The following is an 18,842-nucleotide window of genomic DNA, read 5'->3' on the forward strand; positions in this document are numbered from 1 at the left end:
GCCAACCAGTGGTCACAAGTTCAATTCCCATAGAAACATATTATATGCATTTGCAATTTTCCAACTAGTCGCCACGAGAGTTCAATTCCCATGGAGTGATATGGTACAGCTTTGCAATTGGCTAACCAGATGTCACGCGTTCAATTCCCATTAAATCCCCTTCTTTTTTTCTTCAGTACGAAAAAAGCTCCCCTTATACGCGTCTGCAATTTGCCGACAAATGGTCAGGGTTCAATTTCCATAGAGATATTATATGCATTTGCAGTTTGCCAACTAGTGGTCGTGAGTTCAGTTCCCACAGAGTGATATAATACGACTTTGCAATTGGCTAACCAGAGGTGACAGTTCAATTCCGATAGGTTCCTATCGTATGCGTTTGCAAATTTGCCAACCAGTGGTCATGCGTTCGATTCCATAAAGTCATACCATATGTGATATAATACAACTTGCAATTGGCTAATCGCTTGCCATCAGTTTAATTCCCATAGAGTCCTATTATATGTGTTTGCAGTTTGCAATTTGTCATGACTTCGATTTCCATAAAATATTATCTGCGTTTGCAATGTGCTAACCAGTGGTCATGAGTCTTAGTTCCCAGAGAGTCATATAATATGACTTTGCAACTGGGTAACCAGAAGGCGTGAGTTCGAAACTCATAAAGTTTTTCCTTGCTGGGAAATCCCAATCACTTCTCCTCATTTTGAGGACTGTAGCCAGTGTAAAGAGGGCAACATAGACTAGTCTACGCTGAACCAGTAGGGACATCGATTCAGAACTCAGGCCCACATACATAGAAGTACTCAGACCCGGGACTTAATCCAGGGACCCCTTGCTTGGTACTCACAGCTCTGAACCACTGCAGCTAGCCCATCCAGCTGATTCTCATAGAGTTCTATTATACACATTTGCAAATTGCCCACTAATGGTTAAGAATTCAATTTCTGTAGTCATATTGTATGCGTTTGAAATTTGCCAACCAATGGTCATGGCTTCAATTCCCATAGAGTGATGTTATACAACTTTGCAATTGGGTAACTAGTTGCATTTGTCATGGGTTCGATTTCCATAGAGTCAAAATCCACCTTTGCAATGCGTTAATTGGTGGTCATGAGATTGATTCCACCAATATAACTTCGTAGTTGGTTAATAAGTAGTCATGAGTTCAGTTGCCATATGGTCGTAATACATCTTTTTGCAGTTTGTTAATTGGTGGTTTTCAGTTTGATTCCCATATAGAGTAATGTAACGCTAGCCTGTGGTCATGAATGTGGATGGAAAATTTTATTGCAAATCAGAAAGAGCCATAAAAATACTTGCATTTCCTTATATGGCGAGCTATCACTCTCATGGGGAGCTTGGGAGCTTGAGTTGGCAAAATATATATGTGGGTGTGTGGAATGCTATACTAAGTTCGAGTTGTTTTTAGTGTGATTTTTTGGAAGCTTTTCTGGTGCGTTTTTCCGTTTTATTTTCTCTACAACTCCGCAGGAATTTATTGGAATCACAAGCTTGATGGGTAATCCTTGCACAATCGAAGTGCCCTAGGGTCTTTTAGTGTGGTGAATCCATATATACAACCAAAAAACCAATTTAAATAACACAAATCAAGATTTCACCTCAAAATTTTCTGCCGGATTCTGGCACTGGAAAGTCCAAAAAATCACACTAAAGACAACTCCTATTGAATGTACGTAGTTATCAACAGATTTTAATCTCGGGTTTAGTGCAGCTAATCATTCATCTTATGTGTAGATTCTTGAATTAGTTTCCACACAAATAATAAGGATAACACGTGTAAGATTCCTTGAGTGATGCACCACCTCTTGAGACGACAACTCCCTTAAAGACTTCACTTTGTCGTATTGGTAAAGGACCTAAGCCCATGTACCAATCACATTGTTGCAAGGATAGGATTGTTTATTAATGGTGGGGTTTTATAGATTTAGGAATGTTTGGGGGTGTGAATGAGGCTTTCAAAGTAATTAGGATATTGTTTGATGCATAGTGCCTAAAATTGGCCCAATCACTGAGAAAGTGATCCAAAAACCCACAAGTTTACTAGGGCCACACATGCAATCAAGGGACAAATATACAAAGGACAAAGACTAAGGGGTGCCTACCATGGTTATAAACATTAAATGGGAGGCCAAGAGCTCATGTTTAAACCATGGAGAGGACACTTAAAGGGGAACTTTAGCATAGTCTGTTGAAAATGCTAGTTAGAGAAGGTCTTCTCTGGCTTGTGCCTTAGCGAGAGAGAGACCATGAATACTCTTCCTTGGACTATGGAAGAGTTCGTCGAAATTGTAGATTCATGTATGGAGTTGGAGGAACAGTTAAGCAGACCTTCATGTGGTTGTTCAAGTTTGGAAGAGAACGAAGTTGAGAGCTTCAGTCTTGATTGAAGCTAGGATGAGTTAGACAAGTAGTTTGACTTAGCTAACCAGTCAATCACAATTGTGGTTCCAAATTTGTTAATTGTCTAATTATAGCATGGATCAATTTGATAAAAGGAGGATGAAAGCACAATTCTAATTCATTTTTGTATGCACAAGATTGTGTGTGAGCTTCCTGTTTCTGATGTGCATAACTTTGAGTATCAAGTGCACATAGATTGTAGTGATTTGCGCTACAAAATAGGAGGCCCTGTGTGCATGAATTTAGGAGCCTGGTGTGCTACAAAGTAGGAGAATTTGTGCATAAGGAGATAGGCTAGTGCATAAGGAAATAGGGTTTGTTTGTGTGCAAAAGATCAGGAGCTGTGATCAAGGTTTTTCCACAAGAAGTCTAGGCAAGATCAGTAAGAGAACAACTTGTTCTCAAGAGATATATTGCTTTGTATTTGATCTATTTTCTCAGTCAATATATACCATAGCAAGGAAAGGGTTTTCCCAGTTGGGTTTCCCAAGATAAATTATTGTGTTGAATTGTGTGACTATGTTTTTAACTTTTCTTTTTATTCCACTGCTTATCTATTGTTAAGAAAATTGTTTCTTGGTGAAAGAATGCTTGGTTTCAGATTATTCATCTAAGTAGTTGCAGGGTTTTCATGGAAAATTAACGTTGTCATTGAAAATATTAGTTGGTGAACCATGTGTTGTCCTAGGGTTTGTCTGGCAAGGTTAATACACAACACAAACTCCACATGATGATCTTTGAGGGGATGCGTATGGCCATTATAAAGTGCAAAATCCATATACTACATATTCGCCCCACAAGAGCTGTAATTCAGACAGACCAAAAGAGCAATAAGATGCCACGATGAAGATCAAAAGGTGTAAAAATAGACGCTAACAAAGAGAAAATAGATTGGCGATAATAGGAAAGGAAACTTGAGCAAATTTCGTGAGATAAAGAGGGAATTGTCATGCAATAGAGCTAAGTTCATATTCAACATGATGACCCAACTCTTCGTTGCATTGATGCAAAGCACAACTTCACTTAGAATGCGAGTGTGTATGCTAACAAGTAATAAAGACTAAGAGAAAAATGAGGTGGCAAATGATGGTGCACAAAAATCAAAGGATACCAAGAGAGGAAGGGAAGAAAGAAAATATAACTACAATATAGGTAGGCAAGCAATGACCAGACTATGAAAATGAAATATGAAGGCAAAAGACGAGAGGATAGAGAATATGTTTGGACCCATGGAAATTTTTATGCGCTAATCTTTCCATTCGCCTATTTTTCCATTTTATTCTTCCCAAAAATGATTCTTCATTTTCCATTTTTTTTTAAATGCTTGACCCAAATTCTATAAGATAAACTTATTTTACTTAAAAAGTCACTAAAATTTTCTAGAAACTATATAAAATCTTTGGAAATTTGAATTACAAAACTATCACTAAACATCTTATAGTTGGCATTTTAAGCATTAGTAAGATTCATAAATATTATACACTTAGAGATAGATTTGAGTTAGACCTCGACAAGCAAATCTTTAGAGGCACAAAACATGGATTGATTATAGTTTTGAAGTGGCTCGAATCTTGGGCTAGAAACAATCTTGAGGTGACCTCTTGGAATAATAAACTTATAATATCCTTCTAGGTCTCGACCTAGAGATCACCTTCAAGAGATTTCAAACCACTAGAAAAATGCTTGGAGTACCCTACTAGGTATCGACCTAGTACCAGAGTTCAAATCACAAGAATAAGAAGTCGATCTCGGAGCACCAAACTTCATATCACAAGAATAATGAGCAGATCTTGGACCGCCTGACTTTAGATCATAAGAATAATGAGCAAATCTCGAACCACCAAACTTCAGATCACAAGAATAATGAGCCTATGTCTTAAAACAACACATGGCCCCATAATTCCTATAGATCTAATGCCCAACTAACCAATTTATGATTAAATCTCATGGGCTCTATAGCCACTTATGTCTCAACACAATGCTTGGCCACACAAATGTGAATAGGCTTCCCTGCAAATCAACAACTCAATTTTAAAATAATTCATTACTTAGATTGAATATAAGCTTTCACTACCAACCAACCAACCTATGATCAAATCTTGACCTATGATCAAATCTTGTTGGCTTCGTATCGTGCTAATGTCTTAACAATTCACTTTTAAAATGATTCATTAGTAAGATTGATTATAAACGTTCACTACCAACCAACCAACCTATGATCAAATCTTATTAGCTCCATACTTTGCCAATGTCTTAAAGCAATGCTTGGCCCCATGTTAGGCACTAATTCCAAACCTTCACTATTAACCAACTAACCAACCTATGATCTACTCTCATGAACTCCATAAACTACCTATTTAACTGATTATATACCTTCACTACTAACCAAAAATCAATAAAAAATTTTATCCATATTGTTCCAATTGTGATAATATTCAATTTTAGCTTTAGTATGCTTATCAACAACAATAAAACTGTAATCATGTCATAGATTGATATTTATTTATATATATTTGTTATAAGTTTTCTCTACAAATCATCAACCTATAATCAAATCTCATGGGCTCCATAACCTACCTATGTCTTAACATAATGCTTGATCCTATAACATAGAGGAACTTAACTATTAACCAATGGATCATTTTTAAAATGATGTACTAGTTGGATTTGTTATGACCCTTTGTTACCCACCAACAAGCCTATGATCAATCTCATGGTCTCCACATTCCACCTGTCTTAAAACAATACTTGGACCCACAATGTCATAGACCAAATCACTAATATACAAATGACTTGTTGAGTAAATTGGTTATGAACCTTTGCTACTAACCCACCTTTGATTTATTGATTAAATTGGTTATGAACCTTTACTACTAACCAACCTATGATTAAATTTAATAAACCACATAACTAAATTATATTTGAAAACAATGCTTCACTTCATAATACCTATAAATCTAATAACCAATAAAATAAAAAAAATTTAGAATGTTTTATCAATTAGATTAACTACAACCATTCACTACCAACCAATGCTTCACTTCATAATACCTGTAATTCTAATAACCAACCATTCACTACCAACCAATTCACTTCTGATTAAATCTCATAGACTCTAACCTACTTATATCTTCATACAATTTTTTAACTACATAATATGAATAAGCTTATTTGCAAATCATTCATTAGTTTAATTGGTTATAATCCTTGGCCTCCGACCAATATCAACATATAATTAAATTTTGGAAGTGTCTATAGAGGTAGAGGAATTGCTTGGATGCCTAAAAGTGGCTTGAATCAAGGCAAAAAAATTCAAAAAATCTTATACCAACAATGTTTGAATCATGTTTTTGATAGTAAAAATGGATTCAGCGCCATCAAAATCCTCTAGATACCTAATACCTTAAAATTTAACAATAATAATCTGGAATTACAAAAATCCCTACTAAATTTTAGGAAAATCTAATCAAAATTTCGCTGTTTTCCAAAAAAAAAACAGTCTCGTTAGACTACGGGTTAAAGTTTATGAATACCCTACCTTACGTGTCTTAAAGCAATACGGAACGTTATGATTATCATATATATATATATTCGTCACAAACATTTGCAGAAAACTTTTACTAGCTACTTGACTAAATATTCCCTAAGCTTGTTGCCGCAGAAAACCTTTGCCGACTCCAATTACTTAAAGATTCGCTAAGCCAATGATCACTCGACAGGAAAAAAAACAGCATTTGCGGCAAAGTATTCGCCATCATTTGCATGGATGGAATAAGAAAATGAGTTATATACTAAAATACAAAGTCTGCAGGAAAGAGAGAGACACCCACACGGAAAATTCTCCGTCCTAACATGCCATTTCAAAATCCAATTCAAAGATTCTCGTGCATAAGATCTTACGGGAACCGAGGCAAACCGTGCGTCCATTCACACGGGCCGATATCAGGACTCCCGTGACCGTCCTCTATTGCACAGTCAAGCTGGCGTACCCCAAGCCTTCGTTGCATTCTCCTACTGATGGGCGAATTTATAGTCCCCTTCTCGCTAAATCTCAGCGAGATCAATCTTTCATCATGACTACTAACGGTAATGCCGTGGCCGGATCGGCCCAAGCTGCTGAATCCACCGGCGATGGGATCGACGCTTCTGAGCTGCGCCTTAACGAGCTCGGATACAAGCAGGAGCTCAGAAGAGAAATGGTGATCATATCTTTCCTTGAGCTTCAAAATCTCAAAACCTTTATTGGGTTAAGTGGATTAGAATGATTTTAATGGATTGAGGGGCCGATTTCTGTTTAATTTTGTGAGCAGACATTGTTCAAGACTCTAGCGATTTCGTTCTCGACGATGACGCTGTTCACGGGAATAACGCCCCTGTATGGGTCGAGCCTTCAGTATGGTGGGCCCGCGCCTCTGGTTTGGGGATGGGTTGTGGTCTCGTTTTTCACGGCATTCGTTGCCATTGCCATGTCCGAGATCTGCTCTTCATTTCCTGTGAGTGTTAATTTTTTTGCAAACATTCAAATCTTTCCCCAGTTATGAGCACGAGTTCAGTTCCTCTGGAGGCATATTATATGCGTTTGTAATTTGCCAATCAGTTGTCATGAGTTCAATTTCCATACAGTCATATTAAGTGCGTTTGTAAGTTGCCAACCAGTGGTCATGAGTTCAATTGCCATAGAGATATTATATGTATTTGCAATTTGCCAACTAGTGGTCGTGAGTTCAGTTCCTATAGAGTGATATAATACGACTGTGCAATTGGCTAACCAGAGGTGATCAGTTCAATTCCTATAGATTCCCATTATATGCGTTTGCAATTTGCCAACCAGTGGTTATGCTTTCGATTCCATGAAGTCATACCATATGTGTTTACAATTTTTAACCAGTGGTCTTGATTTCAATTCTCATAATGTGATATAATACGACTTGCAATTGGCTAATCACTGGCCATCAGTTTAATTCCCTTAGAGTCCTGTTATATGTGTTTGCAATTTGCCAATGAGTGGTCGTGAGTTCAATTTCCATAAAATGTTATCTGCGTTTGCAGTGTCAACCAGTCGTCATGAGTTTCAGTTTCCAGAGTGTCATATGTTGGGTATTTTTGATGGGAAAAATACCAAAACCAACAAAATATTCACCACAGAGACAATGCTCTGTTTCTTCTGTCCAGGATCTTTTGCAGAGAACCTCTTTAAAAAAAAATTAACTCAGAACACAGTCCATTACACAGTCACAACACATTTTTATTGATTTAAAACAAAAACACTGATACATATTTCATCCTTTGTGCAGAGAGGGATTTACAAAACAAACTCTGTCTCTTTCTCTTTTGTTTTCCACTGCTGTGGATGTTACATAAACAGCCCTCTGTTCTTCAATGGCTAAATCAAGACATTACATTCCAATTTCTATATCGCACTGCTGTGCATTTACAAAAGAAAATCGCACTATCGTGCGTAGCCACCACTCACAACACAAAAAAAACTACACAGAACTACTGCCGCACACCACTTACATAACATATATATAAAAACATATATAAAAATAACATATGGGACGTATGCCCATCACCACATTAAAAGCCGCCACCTAATTCTACGTAGACACATTAAATTTCATGACCTTTCTTCCGCGGCGGTCAACCAAAAAAAAATTTCATTTTGACGCGGGCGGGGTCGGCTGACGTCACTTCGGTGCCACGTGTCGCCACCTCATTCGTCGGGCCCGGTCGTTAAAGTCCGCGCAGCTTCGCGCAGATCCGAGCCTCCTGACCCGATCCAACGCAATTCGCACGTCAAGGTCGCGCAAACAAAACGACCTTTAGCGGCCGGGGAGAGGGCGGTTTTCAGCGTCGTACTAGGGACGCGTGGCGGAGTGTGATTGCGGCGGCACCCCTGCTACGGAAACTGCCTTCACCGAAAGGTGGTACGGGAGACCGGGGTGGTTTTCCTGAAGTCGCCGCGCTGTTCAAAATTAGAATTTAACACTCCCCTTTAATTTTAACAGCCGCGCGTTCGGTCATTCCCAAGCATTTTCTCAAAAATTCAAAACTCTTCTGAACCAGTGGCTTTGTCAAGATGTCTGCAACCTGTTCCTGGGTCCTGCAATGTTCTAGGACGATTTCGCCATTGTTCACCAATTCTCTGATGTAGTGAAACCTTGTATCGATGTGTTTCGTTCTTTTATGAAACACTGAATTCTTTGACAAAGCAATAGCAGAGCTATTGTCACAAAAGACCACTGTTGCTTTTGCCTGTTCTTGGCCTAAGCTTCTCAACATTCTTCTCATCCATACTGCCTGACATGCTGCTGCTGTGGCTGCCACATATTCGGCCTCTGCTGTAGATAATGCTACAATGGATTGCTTCTTAGAAGCCCATGAGATGGCTCCTGAACCCATATTAAAAACATAACCGGAAGTGCTCTTCCGATCATCTACACTTCCAACCCAATCGCTATCAGTGTATCCAACCAAATCTGAATGTTCTGAGGCATGATATAAAATTCCAAGCATTTTGGTGCCTTTGACATACCTCAAAATTCTCTTTGCTGCCTACCAATGTGCCTCCTTTGGCCTCTCCATAAATCTAGAAATCAAACTAACAGCATACATTAAATCAGGCCTAGTTGCTGTTAAATACATAAGGCTGCCCACAATGCTTTTATACAAGCTAGGATCAAAATCCTTGCTGCTGTCCTCTCTGCTGAGCTTTAATCCCATCACTGTGGGAGTGATGGCTGCCTTGCATTCTTGCATGTTAAATCTGCCCAAAACTTGATTTACATATCTTGCTTGAGATATAAAAATTCCTTTTTCATTTTGATCTACTTCTATGCCTAAGAAGTATCTCAACAAACCCATGTCAGTCATTTCAAATTCATCCTTCATGACTGATTTAAAATTCTCAATGAGCTGATCATCATTACCTGTGAAAATAACATCATCAACATATAAGACAACAATCAAAATTTTACCATCCTTTTCCTTGATGTAGACTGTGGGTTCTCCTTCACATTTGTCAAATTCATTATCCAATAGATATGAATCTATTCTGCTGTACCATGCTCTTGGCGCTTGCTTCAGCCCATAAAGAGCTTTCTTCAATTTGCACACTTTGTGCTCTTCTCCTTTCTTCTCATATCCGAGAGGCTGTTCCACATAAACCTCTTCCATTAACACTCCATTTAGGAATGCTGACTTCACGTCCATTTGGTAGACTTTCCATTTGTTTTGTGCTGCTATGGACAGCACTGCTCTCACGGTTTCCATTCTTGCAACCGGTGCGAAAGTCTCCTCATAATCTCTCCCATACTGCTGCTTGTAGCCTTTGACAACCAGCCTTGCTTTATGCCTTTCAATCTTGCCTTCAGCATTGCTCTTGGTCTTGTAGACCCATTTCACACCAATGACTTCTTTGCCTTTTGGTAGCTCAACCAAATCCCATGTTTTGTTTCTCTCTATGGCATTGATCTCCTCATCCATAGCTTCTATCCATTTCCTATCTTTAATTGCTTCTTCGAAATGAATAGGATCATCAACATGACAAAACAAGGCAAATAAGGAATTCATTCCTTCATCATAAATATCACTTAAGTTTCTGAATTTCTTACCTCTTTCATTTGGTGTGCAAGTGCTTGAAGATGCACTTGAATTTCCTCCTTGTGGTGTGCTTGGAGAAGCACTCTCATTGATCCTCAATGGTGTACCTTGCTGTTCTTGTGTTGGTGCTGCTGTTTGGGGATTCATTTCAGCCACTTCCTCTTCATTTTCATCATGAGGCAAACAGCTTTTAATGTTCACTGTTTTCTCTATGCTTCCATCCCAAGATTCCTCTTCAATGAACTGAACATCTCTGCTGACAAAAAACTTCTTGGTGGATGGGATATACAACTTGTAGGCTTTGGATTCCTCACTGTATCCAATGAAAAGACATTTCTCCCCTTTGCTGTCCAACTTCCTCCTTAGCTGATCTGGAATGTGTGCATAGGCCACACATCCAAAAACTCTCATGTGGGTGACTCCTTGCTTTCTCCCACTCCATGCCTCTTCCGGCACTTTGTTCAACACTGCCTTTGTAGGACACCTGTTCAAAATATAAACTGCACAATGTACAGCTTCAGCCCAATAATCATTTGGCAAATGCTTTGCCTTTAGCATGCTCCTCGCCATATCTATGATGGTCCTGTTCTTCCTTTCAGCAACTCCATTTTGTTGTGGGGTGTACCTGGCTGTAAACTGTTTATGAATTCCATTTTCTCTACAAAACTTTAGGAATTCATTGGAGATATACTCACCTCCTCTATCAGTTCTCAAAACTTTTATATGCAGCCCGCTTTGGTTCTCCACAAGTGCTTTGAAATTTTGGAATTTCTCAAACACTTCACTTTTGTTTTTAAGGAAATATGCCCAAGTTTTTCTTGTAAAGTCATCAATGAATGTTAAAAAATATAGGCTGCCTGCTAATGATGGAGCTTGCATCGGTCCACATAAATCTGAGTGGATGATCTCTAAGGGTGCCTTTGCCCTTATGCTTTTACCTGATGGAAAACTTTCTCTATGTTGTTTTCCCAATATACAACCTTCACATAGGCTGTCCGGTTTCTCTATCAATGGTAATCCTTTCACCATTCCTTTCCTGCTCAACAAATTTAGACCTCCAAAATTTAGATGCCCGAATCTCAAGTGCCATAACCAATTTTCATCCTTTGGCACGCTTTGGAAGGCCTCTTGGGTGACTGCTGCAATTTCTCCTTTGTTTTTCAAATCTGCCCTGATCCGGAGAGGGAACATCCTGTTCCTCGTCATCTTCACTTCAGCAATGCATCTTTTGCTGGGTGGTATATCCATGATGGTGCATACATCATTCACAAAAAAGACATTGTAACCTTTTTGAACAAGCTGTCCAATACTCAAGAGGTTACATCTCATTCCGGGGACATAGTAGACATCTGCTATGGTTTTCCTTTCTCCTTGTTTTGTAAATATTTTTACCTCCCCTTTTCCCATAACAGAAATTTTGCTGTCAGTTCCTAGTGTGACTTCTGATTTCAAGTTTTGATTTAAGGCTGAGAAGAGGGCAATGTTCCCTGTCATATGGTCGCTGCACCCTAAGTCTAAAAACCATATGTCTTCACTATGTGTTTCAGCCATGTTACAAGCTAACAGGACATTTTCTTGACTGCTGTTTTCTCTTGTAACATTTGCATTTTGTCTACTGTTCATATCATGCTGTTTCTTTCTACAATCACTTGCATAATGTCCATACTTTTTGCAATAATAGCATTGAACATTAGATTTATCATACCTTTGTCCTTGAGCATGATACTGTTCTCTCTGTTGGCTGCTGCCTTGACCTTGGTTCTGATTTGGATAGCTGCCTCTTCCTTGTGCATTTGATGGGCTGTTCCTTCCACCTCTGTTCTGGCTTCTGCCTCTTCCTCTTCGGTTTCCTCTTCCTTGACCTCTTCCTCTTCCAAAGGACATCTGGGTCTTGAAGGCTTGCTCAAGAGATGAGTTTTCATTCCTACTCAACCTCTGCTCATGTGTTATCAGTGATGCATGTAGCTCATCAACTGAATAGTTTGAGAGATCCTTTGTCTCTTCAATGGTGGTGACTATGGCATCAAACCTTGAGGGTAAGACCCTCAATATTTTCTCCACAATCCTTCTATCTTCAATGGTTTCTCCATGAGTTCTCATTTGTGTGATTACACCAATCACATGAGTGAAGAATGAGTCAATGTTATCTGACTCCTTCATGTTCAAGTTCTCAAAGTCCTTTCTCAGCAATTGTAGTTTTGCTGTCTTCACTCTCTCCATGCCTTGATAGGCTGTCTTAAGGGTTTCCCATGCTTCATTTGATGTCTTAGCTGCTGCTAACCTTGGAAACACACTCTGGTCTACTGCTAGATACAACAACACACGGGCTTTTGAATCCTTCTTCCTATTGCTCTTCAGCAGATCCTTCTCTCCTGGAGTTAATCTATTAAACTCATTTTCATCTGCTGGTTCTTCAAAACCATCTTCAACTATTTCCCATAAATCTTGAGAGGCAAACAGGGCTTTCATAGTTATTGCCCAATAATCATAGTTTTTCCCATTAAACTGTGGGAGCTGGGTGTTGAACATACCCATGCTTGTGCTTGCCATTCCTTGCATTCTGAACTATGGCTTTAAATCCTTGACTGTGGTTTTTTTTAAAACAACTAACTGTCTTCAGCAATAACAAAAGAAATGCTTTTGAGGAATACCTGAATCCTTCGCTGTCTGAGTCTTCTAACTGCCTGAGAAGTTTTGCTGCAGCTACAAACCTTCTCCCTTCAGCTTCTTTAACTCATTTAAAGAGCCTGAGCCTGCTCTGATACCACTGTTGGGTATTTTTGATGGGAAAAATACCAAAACCAACAAAATATTCACCACAGAGACAATGCTCTGTTTCTTCTGTCCAGGATCTTTTGCAGAGAACCTCTTTAAAAAAAAATTAACTCAGAACACAGTCCATTACACAGTCACAACACATTTCTATTGATTTAAAACAAAAAGACTGATACATATTTCATCCTCTGTGCAGAGAGGGATTTACAAAACAAACTCTGTCTCTTTCTCTTTTGTTTTCCACTGCTGTGGATGTTACATAAACAACCCTCTGTTCTTCAATGGCTAAATCAAGACATTACATTCCAATTTCTATATCGCACTGCTGTGCATTTACAAAAGAAAATCGCACTATCGTGCGTAGCCACCACTCACAACACAAAAAAAATTACACAGAACTACTACCGCACACCACTTACATAACATATATATAAAAACATATAAAAAAATAACATATGAGACGTATGCCCATCACCACATTAAAAGCCGCCACCTAATTCTACGTAGACATAATAAATTTCATGACCTTTCTTCCGCGGCGGTCAACCAAAAAAAAATTTCATTTTGACGCGGGCGGGGTTGGCTGACGTCACTTCGGTGCCACGTGTCGCCACCTCATTCGTCGGGCCCGGTCGTTAAAGTCCGCGCAGCTTCGCGCAGATCCGAGCCTCCTGACCCGATCCAACGCAATTCGCACGTCAAGGTCGTGCAAACAAAACGACCTTTAGCGGCCGGGGAGAGGGCGGTTTTCGGCGTCGTACTAGGGACGCGTGGCGGAGTGTGATTGCGGCGGCACCCCCGCTACGGAAACCGCCTTCGCCGAAAGGTGGTGCGGGGAGACCGGGGTGGTTTTCCTGAAGCCGCCGCGCTGTTCAAAATTAGAATTTAACATCATATAATATGACTTTGCAACTGGCTAACCAGAAGTCATGAAGTCGAGTCCCATAGAGTCAAAATCCACCATTGCAATGCGTTAATTGGTGGTCGTTAGTTTGATTCTTGTAGAGTCATAAAATATAACTTTGCAGTTGGTTAATTCGTAGTCATGAGGTCAATTCCCATAGGGTCATAATACACCTTTGCAGTTTGTTAATTGATGGTCTTAAGTCTGATTGTCATATAGAGTCATGTAATAAATGCTAGCTTGTGGTCATGAATGTTGACGGAAAATTCTATTGCAAATCAGAAAGAGCCATAAAAATACTTGCGTCTCTCTAGATTGCGAGCTTTCACTCTGATGGGGGGCTTGAGGTGTTGACGGAAAATTTTATTGCAAATCAGAAAGAGCCATAAAAATACTTGCTTCTCTCTAGATGGCGAGCTCTCACTCTGATGGGGGGCTTGAGGTGGCAAAATATGACAGAAAAGTTGGGTGGATGGGTGGAATGCTATATTGAGTGTACGCAGTTATCAACAGATTTTAATCTTGGGTTTAGTGCAGCTAATCATTCATTTTATGTGTAGATTCTTGAATTAGTTGCCACACAAATAATCAGGATACCACATGTGTAAAGGTCCCTCGAGTGGTGGCACCGCCTCTTGAGACCACAACTCCCTTAAATACTTCACGTTGTCGTATTGGTAAAGGACCTAAGCCTATGTACCGATCACATTGTTGCAAGGATAGGATTGTTTAGTAATGGTGGGGTTTCATAGATTTAGGAATGTTTGGGGACCGGAATGAGGCTTTCAAAGTAACTAGGACATTGTTTGATGCACAGGGCCTAAAACTGGTCCAATCACTGAGAAAGTGACCCAAAAACCCACAAGTCTACCAGGGCCACACATGCAATCAAGGGACAAATATACAAACGACAAAGACTTGGGGGGGCTGCCATGGTTATAAACGTCAAATGGCCGAGAGCTCATGTTTAAACCATGGAGAGGACACTCAAAGGAGAACTTCAGTGTAGTATGTTGAGAATGGTAGCAAGAGAAGGTCTTCTATGGCTTGTGCCTTAGCCAGAGAGAGACCACGAATAGTCTTCCTTTGACTATGGACGAGTTCGTGGAAATTGTAGATTCATGCATAGAGTTGGAGGAACAGTTAAGCGGACCGTCAAGTGGCAAATCGAGTTTGGAAGAGAATGAAGTTGAGAGATCCAGTCTTGATTGAAGCTAGGATGAGTTAGACAAATAGTTCGACTTAGCTAACTAGTCAATCACAACTGTTGTTCCAAATTTGTTGATTGTCTTTCTAATTTTTTAATTATAGCATGGATCAAATTGAAAAAAGGACTAAGGCACAATTATAATTCATTGTTGTATGCACAAGAGTGTGTGAGCTCCTTGTTTTTGGTGTACGTAGCTTTGAGTATCAAGTGCACATAGATTGTAGTGATTTGCACTACAAAATAGAAGGGTCTGTGCGCATGAATTTAGGAGCCTAGTGCGCTACAAAGTAGGAGAATTTGTGTGCAAGGAGAGAGGCTAGTGCACAAGGAAATAGGGTTTGTTTGTGTGCAAAAGATCAGGAGCTGTGATCAAGGTTTCCCAAGAAAAATTATCGTGTGAATTGTGTGAGTGTGTTTTTATCTTTGCGTTTTTTTCTGCTACTTATCTATTGTTAAGAAAATTCTGTGTCTTGGTGAAAGAACTTTTAGTTTCAGATTATTCATCTAAGTAGTGGTAGGATTTTCATGGAAAATTAACATTGTGATTGAAAATATTAGTTGCTGAACCCTTGTGTTGTCCTTGGGTGGGTCTGGCAAGGTTAATTCACAACACAAACTCCATATGATGATATTTGAGGGGATGTGTATGGCCATTGTAAATTGCAAAATCTGTATACTACATATTTCCCCCACAAGAGTTGTAATTTAGGCAGATCGAAAGAGCAATAAGGTGGCATGAAGAAGATCAAAAGGTGTAAAAATAGTGGCTGACAAAGAGAAAATAGATTGGCGATAGTCGGAAAGGAAACTTGAGCAAATTCCCTGACATAAAGAGGGAACTGTCATGTAACAGAGCTAAGTTCATAATCAACATGATGACCCAACTCACCCTTGCATTGATGCAAAGCACAACTGCACTTCCAATGCAAGTGTGTATGCCAACAAACAATAAAGACTAAGAGAAAAATGAGGTGGCAAATGATGGTGCATGAAAATCAAAGGATGCCAAGAGAGGGAGGGAAGAAAGAAAATCTAACTACCATATAGGCAGGTAAGAAAGGACTGAACTATGAAAGTGAAATATGAAGGAAAAAGATGGAAGGAGAGAGAATATGCATGGACCCTTGGAAATTTTTATGTGCTAATTTTTCCATTATTTTTCCAAAAATGATTTTCAATTTCCATTTTTTTCAAAATATGCTTGACCCAAATTCTATAAGATAAATTTATTTTACTTAAAAAGTCATTAAAATTTTCTAGAAACTATATAAAATCCTTGGAAATTTGAATTACAAAAGTATCACTAAACATCTTTTAGTTGGCATTTTAAGCATTAGTAAGATTCATAAATTTTTTACACTTACAAGTATGGATTTTTAAAATTTTCCCTACTTGCACTTACCTATGTTCCCATGGTGTCTCGTGGAAGTTTGAGAGAGAACACTAAGAGCCATGTGAAAGGTGGCAAGTTGTTTAAGTTGCAATAGTGTTGACACTTGCCTACAATGTGTCGACTTCAACTAAAGACCTAAGTTCTCCTTAGGAGTTTCATTTGATTGGCTCAATAATCTTGCCTCTAATGGTGAGCGCAACCTTAAGACACTACAAATGCACAATCAACAAGAATTTTTCTAGGTGTGCAATTGTGAGATAAACAATTACTTGAACAAATGATAGTATCTTTCCTAGAGGGGTGTGGGAAATTTGGTGGGACTGCCTCAAGTAGGGTAAATATAAGGAGGGGAAAACAAGAAAGAAGGTTGCTTGCCTCAAGTAAATCAACAATGAATAAATAGGAAAGGTAACAATGATAGATAGACCAACAAAGGTAGAGAAACTTTCCTTGAAGGGAAGCAAGGAGGAAAAGAAACCAACCCATGACTAGGTCACCCGACAAACAAAGGGGCAACATTTTGTAGATTAACGAAGGTGAAACAACTCCCCCCAAGAAGGAGGAAGGTTAACGTATTTCACTTGAAGTGTGGGATACAAAAATCTTGCCTCTTAGAACTGACAAGATTGACTAGACAAGCACAAATTATGGGACACAAAAGGATTACTAGGAAGAAATGGAGACAATGTGTTGAAAAAATCAAGTGTAATGAACACAAGCAATATTTTTGATCTACTGATAATTATTTGTGAGATTATGGATCTTATGATTTCATTATTCTTCATCAAATAATTACACATTAGAAAACTCAACCAGTAATAATGACAAGAAAGTAGAGATCACAATGCACGATAACAAGAGACACCAATGTTTAGGTCAGAGACCAAGGCAAAACCCCACAAGGGGGAAAACCCAATCAAACATTTTCTTAGAGAGATCCTTCAACATGACATCACGACATTGTTAATATTGACCACAAGATGGTTTCCCCAAGTGCCAAGTTTCCAATGAAAATGTCAACAAGTAGTCCAACAACATCCCCAACAAGATCAATACCATACTACAGAGACAAAGATCGAATCTCTTCCCTTTTGAGGCTTGAAATTTAGATCGGATACAAATCTGCGCAAGCACAAAACACAGACCAAATCACAATCCTTGAGTAGCTCAGATCTCAGACATAGAGTCAAATCTGAGTTAGATCTCGGCAAGCAGATCTTTGGAGGCACATGGATTGATAACAGTCTTGAAGTGGCTCGAATCTTGGGCTAGAAATAGTATTGAGGTGACCTCTTTGAATAATAAACTTATAATATCCTTCTAGGACTCTGCCTAGAGATCACCTTCAAGAGATTTCAAACCATTGGAAGAATGTTTGTAGTACCCTACTAGGTCTCGGCCTAGTACCATATTTCAGATCACAAGAATAAGAAGCAGATTTCAGAGCACCAAACTTCAGATCACAAGAATAATGAGCAGATAATGGACCAGTAGACTTTAGATCACAAGAATAATGAGCAGATCTCGGACCACCAAACTTCAGATCACAAGAATAATGAGCGGATCTCGGACCACTGAAAAGAGTAACAAATCTCAAAGGTGATCCACAAGAGCAATGAATCAATACAGATATCAATGAAAGATAGAAGAGATACTTCTTCGCTTGATCTAACCCTTGAACCCTTCTTTGAATACCTTCGCATAGGAGAAAAAATCAGTAATGTATGTGTGATCAAATTGCATTTCAAGCAGGACAAATGGAGCTTTTTATATAGCCATCATGAGATATGAGTGGGTGCATTTCTAAGCAACATGACTTGACCATCTAGAAGGGATGATCTGATCCGAATGAGTGAGTTTCTAAGCAAGATGACTTAGCACATGTGGAGCCACTTATAATCACAATCAAATAATATTTTTCTTCTTTTCAAATATATATTTGACCAATACAAAATCATGATGAACATGCTATAACAATAATAATAAATTGTTTTTCCAACTACAATAATAATAAATAATTTTATGAAGACCGACCACAACTACATTTTCAACACAATGTTGGTGAACAAAAGAGAGGTGGTAGTGTCATGGTTGGGATAGAATCACAACAATTGTGGTTAGAAAGATGTGCCAACCAAGGCCATCCTTTTGTCTAACAAATAGACAAAGGTTGAGCAAGCATGTTGATTGATCCCTACTAGGGATAACTACCTCAAGTCAGGCCTAACATGAGGTAATAACCTAGTAGAAGTCAATCAATAGGCTAGGTAGTGACAAGCAACAAACGAGGGCACATGGAACATATGATGTGCTATAAGTGTGAAGGAATGAGAAAAAAAATGGAAAGAGGTGGGTGATGGGAGAAAAGAGAGGAAAAAAAGGAAATAGAAAGAAAGAGCATGCAATTAGCAAGGGAAATGGTGGGGAAGAGTGTAAGCAAGTAGGGCAAAGGATAACATTTAGGAAAGATAATGGGAGAGTGCCCCAAATGTTTTAGCTGAACATCAGGGACAAAGAGGGTTTGTCATGAAAATTTGATC

At 38.9% G+C, this 18,842-nt stretch overlaps 1 protein-coding gene across 3 annotated transcripts in view; it reads left to right on the forward strand.

Annotated features, from left to right (window-relative positions):
• The window catches only part of LOC149217325 (amino-acid permease BAT1 homolog), a 90,828-nt gene that overhangs the window by 12,485 nt on the left and 59,501 nt on the right, over positions 1 to 18,842 (forward strand). The window contains exons 1-2 of one of the 3 annotated variants that reach the window (XM_089392983.1): positions 6,125 to 6,617; positions 6,729 to 6,911. The exons of the other annotated variants lie outside the window; for them this stretch is intronic. Coding sequence (XP_089249109.1) covers positions 6,492 to 6,617; positions 6,729 to 6,911 — 309 coding nt within the window. The 5' untranslated portion in view covers positions 6,125 to 6,491. Of the gene's footprint in view, positions 1 to 6,124; positions 6,618 to 6,728; positions 6,912 to 18,842 lie in introns of those variants that run through there. 3 annotated transcript variants of the gene reach the window in all.

This window comes from Pinus tabuliformis, chromosome 1_1, assembly GCF_031772625.1.
Source record: "Pinus tabuliformis cultivar Carrire ecotype Pingquan chromosome 1_1, CPIR1, whole genome shotgun sequence".
Classification (NCBI taxonomy): domain Eukaryota; kingdom Viridiplantae; phylum Streptophyta; class Pinopsida; order Pinales; family Pinaceae; genus Pinus; species Pinus tabuliformis.